Genomic DNA, 13,346 nt, shown 5'->3' with positions numbered 1-13,346 from the left:
TGCCCGTGTCATGCCTGGTCCACGACAAATTCTAGAAAGCACAGATCAATTGAGAACAGCATTATTTGATAATATTCATGTAATGAGCAAATATACCCTTCACCATCACCTGCATTTAGTTCCTTTTAAATAAAATAAAAATAATCCAAAAAGTGGATTATGTGGAAGAAACAACCGGGCTGTTTCCCTCTGGTCACTGTTGCCCCAAATCCCCACCAGATGGTCAAGCAGAGAAGCTCACGTTTCAGCAAATTACAGAACCTCATTAGGACTCTAGTTCATGTTTTGAGATGCCGTCGGCCTTTATATGAGGTGATGCTGATTTCTTAAATTGTATGACAACATAATGAATGCATGTTAGGGAAGTGTCCAATGAAATGTGAAACAATCAGTGAATTCTTTGCATATTTTATTTTTCTTTTTTTGATTTCCAACTCACACACATCTGGCATATTTTACATCTTTGCAATAAAACATGGTTACAATAGCTTAAGGAATTTATATATCCAAAATATTTCACCATGATCTCAAGATGAAATGAACTTGTCTTCCAGATGTTCAGTATCCTCCCAATTCTAAGCTACAAACTCAAGATATTGCTTACAGCCTGATGATGAATAACTTAATCATTACGCTGATCCCCCAGAATTTCAGAATATCATAAATACAAACAACAATGAAGAAGGAATTCAGTGCTAAAACTTACTAATACAAGGTGGATGACAAATAAGTAATCACGTCAATAAATAATGATATGTTTCTGGTGCAAAGTGCCAATACAAAGAACCCATTATCTTGTTGTATCTTTTTAAATAAATGACTGCAAGTGAGTATAAATTCTGAGAAAATTACATTCCTGGAACATGCCTCATAGCCCTACCGACACAATATGTACATCTATGACGATACAGCCACCAAATATACAAAGAAGAAACATGAATAAAGTGTATATACCCCTGGGTGTATAACTTGATCAGTACAAGGTATGGAAAATCATTTGATACCCATCATTTTATATCATAAAAGATGAAATGCCTTAGGCTAAGAATGTGGCTTTAGGTGAGAATTGCACAAGAACCTAAAAGAATAACCTCAGTTATTGTTATAATAAAGCCCGACTCATTATTAAAGAAACTAAGCTATTTGAGAACCAAGGAGGAAAAAAAACAAAACAAAAAAACCCAAAAAACAAAAAAACCAAAAAACAGAACCAAAAATAGTTAGCATCAGATTCTCCACCCCTAATGTACACACACTAAGCCAGCAGGATGACTCTGGAAGAGATGTCCAGGAGTTGGGAAGTCATTACTATGGAACTAATGATCGTGACTCCTATTTATACGATAAAAACCAAGACCTCATCCCTAAGCCCCCTTTCTGCTGTGGCTTCAAATTATGAAGGGTAGGGCTGAATTTTCTTTGCATAAAGTAGCAAAAATGGCAAATAATGGCTTAGTATCCAAATGCTTTATGAGCAAATTTCACTTAGAAGGGATGAATTTAGATTAAAAAGTGCAAACCATATTTGGTGAGAATGTCAAAAATTACTGATTGAGCCCAAATTCAACCCTTTCATACAAGCTGTGTCCTTGGACAGATCTTTCTGTTTCATAGTGTGAATGCACCTGTTCCATCAAGACATCAGGATTAAAGAACATGCAAGTTGTAACTCCACAATAAAATTAAGAAACGTTTTGTTCTTTATACAAGGTTTTACTTTTATAAAAGTATCCCTTTAAATAAGATGCATCTGATGTACAAAGTATCAAACGTGTTTTTTTTTTTTTTTCTCAGCTTGAAAAGAGGCTGGAAATGGGATGCAGGTTAGGTTCAAAGCTTAAACTTTGTAACAACTGGACACAAGGTTCCTCAGAATTGTCAAAAGTCTCTTGTGACGCGTCCTACTACCTTTTCTCAATAAACAACAATATATGAAATAATTACCAAAACATCTCCTAATTCATATAATTTACATGATATAAGCTTGCTTGGTAGCAGCTGGTGTTCAGTCGTGAAAAAACACACAAAGGAAAATGGCTGCTGACTACAATGTACAGCTATTGCTGGGTGTGATGGAATGTACAAACGGAGGTCAATGTAGACGAGTTTTTTTCCACCAGAGATATTGCCTTTCCATGCAGCACTTGTGCTCTCAGCTTTGACTTGGCTTTTGGTTCTTCATTTGTCTTCAGTATCTGTTCTGATGCTCATAATGCCACCGATTAAAATCTATATTAAAAGCTACGATGCTACCAGAAGCCATGCCAGTGATCAGCGTCCTGGAAGAGCAGAGATGGTAGTTAAGAGTGAGGTGAGCTCCCTGATGGGGTTGCTCCTTTCTACTAGACCCTGTTACCATCTCTGAGTTCCCCTTGGGTCTTAGTTTTGTGGCCATCGACACGGGATTACAATTTATTCCTGGTTCTCTCTGGAGAACTTGAATCGATCCTGCTCAGACCCGGACTGCCAGACCGCGTGTTGTTTAGTTTTGGACCAGACAGCTCACCAGGTAAGTATTTTTGGGGGAAGCAGCCTCAATGTGTGTATATCACTTCCGTGCATGTGCTTCTGCTCTAACATATCAGGGACAGTTTAAGACACAAAAATAACTGAAATTAGGGATGAGATTTACATAGAAGTAGAAACCTGACCAGTGTCTTTCTTCACTCCTCTTTGGAGACACCGACCCTCTCTCCTGATGCCTAGTGAATAAAGCCCTCCTCACCCCTCCAGAAGTCAGTCACTTCCTTCTCCTGACATGTCATCCCTGCCTCCCTCATATACAATTACTATGATTATTTGAGCTCCTAGGGGGTCAGTAATCTTAGTACCTGGTAGTGCTTACTCTATGATGATAGCGAATGTTTGCAGCATGAATACACGCGTGAGTAAGAATGTCAGGGAGAGCACTGAAACTACTGAAAACACAACTGCAATTACTTTATTTCAAATACTTTAGAAACACTCAGGTATCCACACCTAATTACACAACAAAGGCGTTCCCATTTACTCATGAATAGGGACTGCAGCATTTTGGAACACTGCTTCTTTTAAGTTTTCTTTAAAGACAGGCTAGGCTGCATATCAAAAATACCCCTTTCCCAAAGGGGTACTGTATTTTCTTGATGACTTCAGTACCATTTTACTAGATTGTGTAGGTGCTTTGTTAAGTTTGTGATATAGCCTTAGTGTTTATAATATTTTGAAACCTGTATCTTTATAAAGAATATACATATAGTTTTAAAAATTTGGTTAATAAGCTTTTATTTCTGATAAATATACAGAAAAAAGAAGAAATTACATACCCCGTTAAGATTATAGAGTTTAAAATTGTTTAAATTGTTAGAAATTTTAGACTTCATATTCCAAGTATCCTTTTCCCTTTACAGTAAACCCCAAGGTGAGTTTTAGGGACTAGTAAAATCCTGTTGCCAACCGAGGGAAAATGGAAAATTTTATTAATTGCTTAACTCTCACATCAATTCTTTCAAAAAAAAAAAAAGATTGTAATGTTTCAGGGAAATATATAAACTGTAACAAAATAACATAAATGAGGAATATGTGCATAAGAAAGTGGGGGGAGGGATGGTTTCAGTAACAGGTGACTGTTTGCAGCTTTTCAAACAGAGGTCAGTTCTGGGGGCATTGCTAGCTACAAGCATGTCTCAAGCTGAAACACACCTGAGCAGAGAAGCAGAACGTTTTCAGAATGGATGCCGGGGCCCTGTCTGAGACGGGGTGAGGATCTTAGAACAGAGACGTCGGTGGGAATAATTCTGTTTTGGGCAGTGTCTGGATGTGCCGGTTCTTCCTCTGACCCATGTCTTCCTTTCTTTCCACCCACCACCCGTTCTGACTCTCTTCCTCTGTTTCCTTTTGACCAGAATCCTTTCTTACAGCACTTCCTCCCCTCCTCCATGTACCCTTTTCGGTGCTAGTCTTTCTTCCATCTGGGTGCTGGAATCTTATTCACAGCACCTGTCACCCTTGGTAGAATGTAAAGAACTTTCAGTGACAGTCCTGACATGATTACGTTTCTCCCTGATGGGGCTCACCTCTGGTCATGGGACAAGTCCATTGCTCTAATGCCAGCATCACATCCGGGGTAAATGTACAGCTGCTTGAAGTCACAGGCCTGCCAGACCTCCACCACACCGTTGTCGCCTCCGGTCACCAGGTTCTGGCCATCGCTGCTCAGGAGAATGGCCTTCGGAAAAGGCAGAGAAACAACAACTTCTCTCAGTTTTTCCCAGATGGTCAATGTTCATTGCTGAAAAGCCCTCAATCCAGTTCCCTCGTAATTATTATCTACTTTTAGCCATTTGTCCAAGTTGCCTTTAGTCCAGTCCACAAAATTTCCAATGTGGAATTCATCAGAGTTCTTACATAAACAAAGGGTCTTATTAAAACCAATTATGGTTACAAAATAACAGAGGTCCCAGAGAGAATATTATCAATCTAATTCAGGAAGAACTTGAGAATTAAGTAACATGATGTTTTGTTAAGTCCTGAACATTAACAATGTCAAGGCTTTCAGAACAAATGGCAGAAGCATATTTCAAAACAGCTTCTAATAACGATAAAGCAACCATCACAATTCATTTCTGAGTGAACGGCAGTCTGGAACATGTAATTGTGGTCTGGGGCCCTAAAGGTAAGATTCTTTGACAATCAACTCACTTTTAATGTCAGGGGGTGCAGCACTGTTTATAAAGGAGCCGAAGAAAAATCTCCTTAGGGGTCTGACCTCAATCAAACAAAAGCTATCATCTTTAAAACCCAATTCACTGAGTTAGCTACTTGGGATTAAATGCACTTTGGGTTTGTTCAAAGCACTCATCTACATGAATTTACAGGCTTTTAAAACCAGCACACATTTGGGGCACCTTCAGCTCAGGTGGTGATCTCAGGGTAGCCCCTTCCTCCCTCCGTGCCCTCGCTCAGCGGGGAATCTGCTTCTCTCTCTCCTTCACCCCTCCACCTTGTCCATGCTCTTTCTCTCAAATAAATAAATAATACCTTAAAAAACAAACCAGCACACATTTATTTATCTGGATACCTGAGAAATTCTATTATGAATTGTTTAATGTAAGAAGGTCGATCAATCTCGTGGCTTCAGTCCCTATTTAGCACTGAATATGAAGATTTACCCTGGTTGAATCATTGATCTCCATCTGAGCCAGAAGTTTCCCGTTAATGCTGAAATTGCTGAATCGCCCTCGTTCATAGTATATGATACAGTGGCCTTCACTAGAAACGGAAATCAAGCGTGGGAACAAGCAGTTTTCTGGTCCTTCAAGGGCTCGCAGCAAATCTCCAGTGATGGTGTGGACAAGGCAAGGGCCCTCTGCAGAAGGAAGAAATGCATGGCCACAGTCATTCATGACAAGTCATGTATGAGCACTCACTAACCCACAAACCCTACCTGGCTAAGTACACTCTGATTTGTTGCAAAAAGGCAGAAAGGAAAAGAGGTAAGGCTGGCAGAAGCCAAGCACAGATGGTATATTTAAACAGATCATAGATGTGACTGATGAATTGTTGAGCACTACATCTGAAACTAATGATGTACTATATGTTGGCTAATTGAATTAAAAAAAAATATTTATATATGAAAACAAACAAACAACAACAATAACAACAACAAAACCCACACTGAATACAGGGAGCTGTTAACACACACAGATCTTCCCAACTTTTTATCTAGGGAAATACTTGGTCTTTTCCTTCATGAGATAATATTCATAAAAAAGGAAACACCTCATAGATAATGTGACAAGAGAAGACTGTATGTCCCGAAGTTTTCTTTTTTAGTTTGTGTTTTTGAAAGTTTTCTTTTTTAGTTATGTTTCTCAAAAGTTTAGGAGAATGACCAAAACAACTGCTAATTTTCTTGAGTACCATCAAAACTTTGTACCATAGCTTTGTACCAATGCTTTGTACCAAAGCATTGTACCATATAAATACATTGCTATCAAATGAATTTTACCTTCTCCATAATCCATACACAAAATGTAAAAGGCAAAATTAAGATACTTAATCAAGTAATTCAGACAAGAGAAACATGTTTTGTCTGTAAATACAAACAGTGAGGCAAGAGTATAAAAGTAGGCTGGGGAGTGACTTATTTTGCTCTGATTCCACCCCCCCAACCCGGTAGAAATTGTGTTGATAAGATAAAAATTTCACTAGGCAAGTTGACAGAAATAACGTGTTCATATAGTTTGGTATTACCCACCCGCCAACAAAACCACCTCACAAAGACAGTTTATGCATTCCATTTCTGTTCCCATTGACTCTAGTAGATATGTAGTTTACACAAGTGGCTTTATAAGGCTAAATTTTTTCCTGATTACTAAAAGAAAATTCGGGAGAAAAAGAAAATAGCAACACCTCTAATATCACCTATTGCCTTTAGAAAATATCTTTTTCCCCCCTATACCTACTATGTGTCTTTTTTTTCTTTTCCTTTTCACTTTACAGGATAGAATAACATTACACATATTGTTGCTCTTTCCTTTTTTGATTAAAAAGACATTTATTGAAAATATCCTATGTGTCCACAGGGTCATTTACTCTTAGATACAAAAGTGAAAAAACACAGTCTCTAACCTTCAGGCATTACATCCATTTTCCATAAAGCAGCCAGGATAAGCTCCTAAAAACCAAATCTGATCATCGCATCACTTTGCTTAAAAAAACTTCAGTGGCTTCCTACCACACCCTGAATAAAATACACACGGCAAATCCACCGGCCCGCCCGCCTGTCAGCCTTCTCTCTCCCTAACTCTGCCACCACAAGTATCCACTCAGCCCCTCTGGTATTCTTGCCATTTCTCCTGAGCCCCAGGCTCCTTCCTGCCCCACAGCCTCACCACAGAGAATTGGGCGTCTGATCCAGGATGGGAATCCGAGTTTCCTGACTTTTCTTGAAACAACCCTTTTTCCACAAAAAGTCAACCCCCGCAAGTAATCATGCATACTTTCCCACCAACCTCAATACAGCCCCGGGCCTTAGGAAGGAAGGGGCTCTAGAGGGAGGTGGGTCCAAGGTTATGTCTGAGAAGCAACCTGACGCCCCCAGGACTCCCATTGCCTCACGGATACCTTCCCCCATCTTTTATATGTTCTTTTTAATGGCCGCATTGTAGGGATGTGCTGCAGTTTAATTTACCAGTGTCCTGGCTAGAATGCTGGTGACCACAAAGCACCACATAAAATTTTATGTATATTCCATATTAGTACTAGTAAATATTAATAAGAAAACAAAACAGTTACAAGGAACCCAAGGATTCCACTGTCTGTTGAGAGCCTCCCAAAGGCAATAAATCATAAATCACGGTTAGCTTGAGAAAACAGTACCGTTTTAAAAGACCTAAAATGAAGGAAATGCCTTCTGACCTTTAGCACCACTGATAACAAGTCCAAGTTCGGCACAGACAGAAACACAGACAACTTCATGGTCATGGCCTGTGAGGACAGCTCTGGGTGCAGGATAGTCACCTGTAAGGAGACAGGAGCAGTGGGTTAGCACAGACCAATGCCAGAAACGAAGGGCTACACCATTAAATCAAACATTTAAAAATCGTTAATGCTTATTAAGAGCATTTACTAGCTGTGTGATCATGAGCCAATGGCTTAACCTCTCTGCTATTTTCTCACCTGTAAACTAACTACTACAGTAACCCTACAACATGGGTCATTCAGGTGACTTGAGTAAGTTAACAGATATGTTGTAACAACATCATGACACATAGCTATCCTGCTTTTCCTATTGTTAAGAACAGGCACCAAACCTGCCACAGCATTTATGTGCATTATCTCATTTAATTATGGCAAAGGTCACATGAGACAGGTACTGTTGTTATCCTTATTTTATAGCGTAGAAACCAAGGCTTTGCAAGGTTATTCAACCTGCACAAATTCATACAGCTAGCAAGTGTTGGAATTGAACCCAGAACTATCTAATTTTGAAACTCATGCTCTTACCCATTTAAAAATGTTCCCTACAATCTCCAACAACATAGGCTGAGGTGCTTTGATTTTGAGGGGAGAGGAAAGTAGTGAAGGAAAGAAGAGATGATCATCTTAAGTTTCCACTTGACTTAATATTAAATCAAAGCTAGCCAACAAGTCCAGCTCTGTTACATGACGTAAGCATTTTCACTGCCAAGTGCTTTCACAATCATTAAGTAAATGATTTTTAAGTGACAGGCATTCTTCTAAGCAGGCTCGGAGCTGGAAGTGTAAAGAGGTGTAAGGCCTAACATGGAACTCTTGCAAACTCATCAATAACAACCATGGCCTTCCCCAGGCTTCCCACTGGACAATGCCAAGTGTGAGAAAGAATAGATTATGTGCACAGAGATAGCAGGGATCCAAAGACCTCCACATAAAGAGCATCAGAATGTCTGGTGAGTAACCTGCGCAAAGACAGCGTGAGAAGGATCAGCAAAGTTGAGAGGGCGGCATGCCCAACATTATCTTATTGGGTCAGACCGTTTGGAGAAACCCATCTGGGAGAGAGATGAAGGGTCTCTACAGACTTGGGTGCAGACTTGTGAAGGAAAAGGAAACAATGGCAAGTCACAGAGGTATTGTAGAAGGCGAATGGGCTAATGGTGCCAACCTGTGTAGGGTTCTTGGTGGTTCCCTTGGTAGGTGGGAAAAGAAAGCCCGTGTTAGCCATCCTGGGTGTATGTGAGGACCTTTAAAAGACTCACTGCAGAGAAATTCTGCTGAAGGTGGGATGATCAGAAAGGAGGATGTGAAACACTTAGTAACAGTACTGTTTGGACCCGACCCACTCAATGAAATTCAACAAATTATTTATCAATGCCTTGTAATACCCCACAATTCTTGTAATACCCCACTATTTCCATTTTGCATTAACATCATGCTTATTAATGTCTGATGTTGCCTATTTCTGTTTTTATTTGTAAACAGTTCCAGCTGACTCATATTGTCTGACATTGGTTTATACGGATGTGTGGTTTAGTTGACTCTACAGTATCAGCTTAGCAAACATGAGGAAGTAGTACACATAAATACGCCTCTGTGCATATTTACAAATAAATTATTTCATCTGCAATGGATTATTGACCATCACTTTTTCTCCTTGAAAAGGCACGATGGAACTTGGGTCTTGTAACTGCAACTCTTCCAGAATTCTTGGTATTCCTCAAACTAGGGGCTGTGTACCCTGGGCTCTGTGGATGTTTCCTTGGGAGTGAAAAGTTCCATGGAAAATTTTAAATTCCAGATTTATACTTTGATGATTTTCTAAACATATTTTTAACCAATTATTAAAGATGAGATCTCTCTTTGTTGTCAAAAATTTATGCTGTGGCGATTTAAAATTGACATATGCTTTAAAAATTAAGATGAACTAATTAATTCAGTGTTTCTCAAATTTGTTTATGGGGTCCAAGAATACATTCCTCAGAGTCAGTGTTTTTTGTGGGGGTGGGGGAGGTTAATGACTACTTTGTTCTCCTTAAAAGGGATCAGTGTAATAGTGAAGTTTGAGGAACATTTTTGTAGATTAATTTTCTTCCTCTAAGGTCACAAATTCTTTTTTTTTTTTTTTAAAGATTTTATTTATTTATTTGACAGAGATCACAAGTAGGCAGAGAGGCAAGCAGAGAGAGAGAGAAGAGGAAGCAGGCTCCCTGCGGAGCAGACAGCCCTATGTGGGGCTCCATCCCAGGACCCTGGGATCATGACCTGAGCCGAAGGCAGAGGCTTTTAACCCACTGAGCCACCCAGGCGCCCCTAAGGTCACAAATTCTTTTTGTTTTGGTAGCTTCCACAAAGCTATCTGATCTTCCTTTGTTTTCAGAAATAAATATTTAAAAATCAGTTACATAACATGTTAAATATTTATAGCATATGTATAAAATTAAAAGAATAGAATAAACTCAGTTGTACTCATCTCCTAGTTTAAGAAATATAAAATACTGCCAGTAAATTTGGTGCTCTTTCTTTCTTCCTTCCTTTTTTTTTTTAAAGATTTTATTTATTTATTTGAGAGAGAATGAGTGAGAGAGAGAATGAGAGAGGAGGTCAGAGGGAGAAGCAGACTCCCCAAGGAGCTGGGAGCCCGATGTGGGACTCGATCCTGGAAGTCCAGGATCATGACCTGAGCCGAAGGCAGTCGCTCCACTAACTGAGCCACCCAGGCACCCTTGGTGCTCTTTCTTATATCTTGGACTTATGCCTTTACACACACACACACACACACACACACACACACACACACACACACACGAGATTTTATTTATTTATTTGACAGAAAGAGAGGGACAGCGAGCGAGGGAGAGAACACAAGCAGCGTGAGTGGGAGAGAGAGAAGCAGGCTTCCCGCCAAGCAAGGAGCCCGATGTGGGCTTGATCCCAGGACCCTGAGATCATGATCTGAGCTGAAGGCAGACGCTTAACAACGGAGTCACCCAGGCACTGCTATTTATACGTTTTTGAGAGAGAGAGTGAGAGTGTGCATGATGAGCTGGTGCTGGGAGAAGCAGAGGGAGAGGAGAGAGTGAATCTCAAACAGGCTCCATATTCATCACGGAGCAGCCTGGGGCTCCATCTCATGACCCTGAGATCAGACCTGAGCTGAAACCAAAATTAAGACACTTAACTGCCTGAGCCACCCAGGTGCCCCAGACATGTGCCTTTTAAAAAAAAGTTCTGTATTTTTCTCTTTCGTTCATTCGTTGAGTTTGTGATCTTTTTAAATAGTGCTTGCTTGCTTGCTTGCTGGCCTGTTTTTCCCCGTCAATTATGTTCTGGATGGGGTGCCCCTCACTCCCAATTCCTGTTTCTCAGAGAGCCACCCTGTGCTTTGGGGTTGACACTGCTCTGAGCTGCCTCCTGGGCTGTGATGTCTGGGCCTCACTGTGGAGGAGGTGGGCGGGGGGGGGGGGGGGGGGCGCGGGGAGTGAATGTTCAGGGGCTGGTAACAGTGCCTGTCTCCTGGATAGCCCCTCCCTCGGCACCAATGTGACCCACAGCGCTGAGCAGCTGCAGGGGCGCTACAGTTCTATGCCCCACAGTGGCCGGAGGGAAGGCAATAATAGATCTGGGGAAATTCTGGAGGAAAAGAGCATAACTAAGACAACTCATCCTGCGAAGCATGCAATGCGCTTTCCTCTGGTTTGCCAATACCTCCTCCTTCAGACCCACCCATCTTCCATCTCTGCAGGAATCGCTCAGTTTTAGGTGAGCTTTCCCAGATCTGTCAGTTTCCATTTTGCTTTGGGGCGTCTCTCTGATGGAGTAGGGGAGAGGAGGATAGCAGTCCGAGCGAGTGTGTCATCTTCTTCTAGGTTTACGTATACAGCTATAATGTGTTTGAATATTGGCAAACTATCCATTTATATTGGTCAGTAGTCCCGGATTTGTCTGAAACGTATTTATAAAATTATGCTTCAAAGATGCTTTGCATTCCCTGGTAAAAGTGAGAATTAAGATTTTCTGTGTAATACCATCCTTAATTTTTCTAAGTGATTATTTTATGTTGGAGAGGCTGGTGAGCTGAAAAGTCCTGAAATTACATGCTTAGTGAAATTTACATAAAGTAGAGTTGTCTAAACTTTTCCCTTATAGGCTACAGAAATCTAGTTCTCTTGCAGGGAATTGAAAAACATGTATAAAACTATTTCTTATGTATGTAATCTATTTTCTATTAGGAAATAAGGTTTTCAAAGGCTTGCATCTGATTTAGAAAGTTAAAAATTTTTTTTCATTACAGTCTCCCCAGAGCATTTGAACGAACTGTGGAAGTTAACTACTAGGGGCCATTGTTTAGGGCCCTGAAAACCAATGTTTCCCTCTTTAAACTAGAAGAAAGTAAATAACATGTTATTCAGGGGTTTCTGAGTTGGGAAACCTGCAGCAGGGGGAAAACATATTTCCCGGCCAGGGACATTTCATTCCAGGGACAGATGTCACACACCCCAACAATCATTCAAAATCTTGGGAATATTCTGTCACTGTCACATCACAATTGATGGATGTAGCTGGGGGTTAAAGGGCCCGTGCACAGGGAGGTGCAGGTGAGCCCCCCCCAGGACCGCAGCGCTGTCACCCTTGTCCCCCCTCATCTCCTCGACACATGAGCTCTCCCTGCGATGGCATTACCACGTGTGAGAGAGAACAAACACACCCGATTTTGAGGTTGCTTAGAGGCAAGCATTTGGAAACTCCAAATATAAAAGGCTTATTATAAACAGATTCCATCTCATTTTTAAGCGAAAGTCATTTCAATATTTTCAAAATGGATGGATGATGAAAACAGTACGAAGATATTAGATGTTGTTATTCACGTGGCACTGACGAGAACTTTTTCAGTGAGATGGTCTCTGCTTTTAGAGAAATGATCAAAGTGAAGATACTCATGGTTCTTATTATTTTAAACCTTATTTGTGGGACTACTAATATGCAGGGGGAAGCTTTGGTCCTTCTGAATTAAGAGTTAAACAAAAACAGCCGAGTTTCTACAATCTATGACCCTCAGTGCAGTTCTGCTGGAGTCAGAGGATGAACGTCTCGATGATGTATGACATTCAGATTTTATCTGCCACCTTTGTTAGCTCTCTGCAGAATCCCCATGGAAGGTATTTTCATTCATGTTTATACCTACATAAAAACAGGATGGCTTGAAATCCCCAAATACACATTTTAGTCAGTACTCCAATTTCAAGATTTATTAAAAAAAAAAAAAAACTGTTAGACAATTGTTACGGTAGCTCAGAAGAATTGTGTCCATGAGCTGTCCCTTATGGAGACTCTGTCCTCAGCCACTTGTGGAGGTCTGGCCCAAGCACCAAGAATACCTGGGCCCACATTTTCCTCAGGTCACAGGTGACCCACATAAAAACATCCCAGGGTTGGAAAATGCCCTCTGATGTGGTTTCATTTTATCGTATACCCACATAGTACTCACTGAAAAGCAGAAGATAGCTATTCATTCACTCTAAGTTCTTTTTCTCTGGGAGAGAAGACACTGACCACCTTTAAGCATGGCCGCAGCAGCACAAATCTCTTCCCTTGAAGTCCTGAGCCTGGATCTAGGTCAAGGACATTACTGTCTTGCCATTACCTTCCCCAAACAGTCAACCGTATGATCCAAGGAAGCAGAGCTTTGCATGACGCCCAGAGACACCTCCAACCCTCCTGGTGTGGATCTGAAATTCTCTGATCAAGGAAATGTATTAGTCGACTCCTGTGTTTTTCTATATTGCTTTTGACTCAAGCCAAAGAGCCTTGCAGCCTCAGTTCCATAAAGGGAGGAAAGGCATTGACCAAGGAGGCATTCATCCCCCTTCTTTTTTTTTTTTTTT

The 13,346-nt window shown here is 40.7% G+C and overlaps 1 protein-coding gene across 5 annotated transcripts in view; it reads right to left on the bottom strand.

Moving 5' to 3' along the window:
* Nucleotides 1–390: 390 nt before the first annotated feature.
* The window catches only part of LOC111158523 (neurobeachin), a 672,328-nt gene continuing 659,372 nt past the window's right edge, over nucleotides 391–13,346 (bottom strand). For 4 of the 5 annotated variants that reach the window (XM_022520603.1, XM_022520605.1, XM_022520604.1 and 1 more), the window contains 4 exons: nucleotides 7,402–7,503; nucleotides 5,151–5,347; nucleotides 4,056–4,207; nucleotides 1,775–2,279 (listed from right to left, as the gene is read on the bottom strand). In XM_022520603.1, the coding sequence (XP_022376311.1) occupies nucleotides 2,189–2,279; nucleotides 4,056–4,207; nucleotides 5,151–5,347; nucleotides 7,402–7,503 (542 nt within the window). In that variant the 3' untranslated portion in view covers nucleotides 1,775–2,188. Of the gene's footprint in view, nucleotides 2,280–4,055; nucleotides 4,208–5,150; nucleotides 5,348–7,401; nucleotides 7,504–13,346 lie in introns of all 5 variants that reach the window. The other variant, XM_022520602.1, reaches the window with a different exon arrangement.

This window comes from Enhydra lutris, unplaced genomic scaffold (genome assembly GCF_002288905.1).
Source record: "Enhydra lutris kenyoni isolate GAN:26980312 unplaced genomic scaffold, ASM228890v2 scaffoldscaffold60, whole genome shotgun sequence".
NCBI classification, from domain to species: Eukaryota; Metazoa; Chordata; class Mammalia; order Carnivora; family Mustelidae; genus Enhydra; species Enhydra lutris.
The sequence above is the reverse complement of the archived record's forward strand: the minus strand, read 5'-3'. Positions and strand labels throughout refer to the sequence as shown.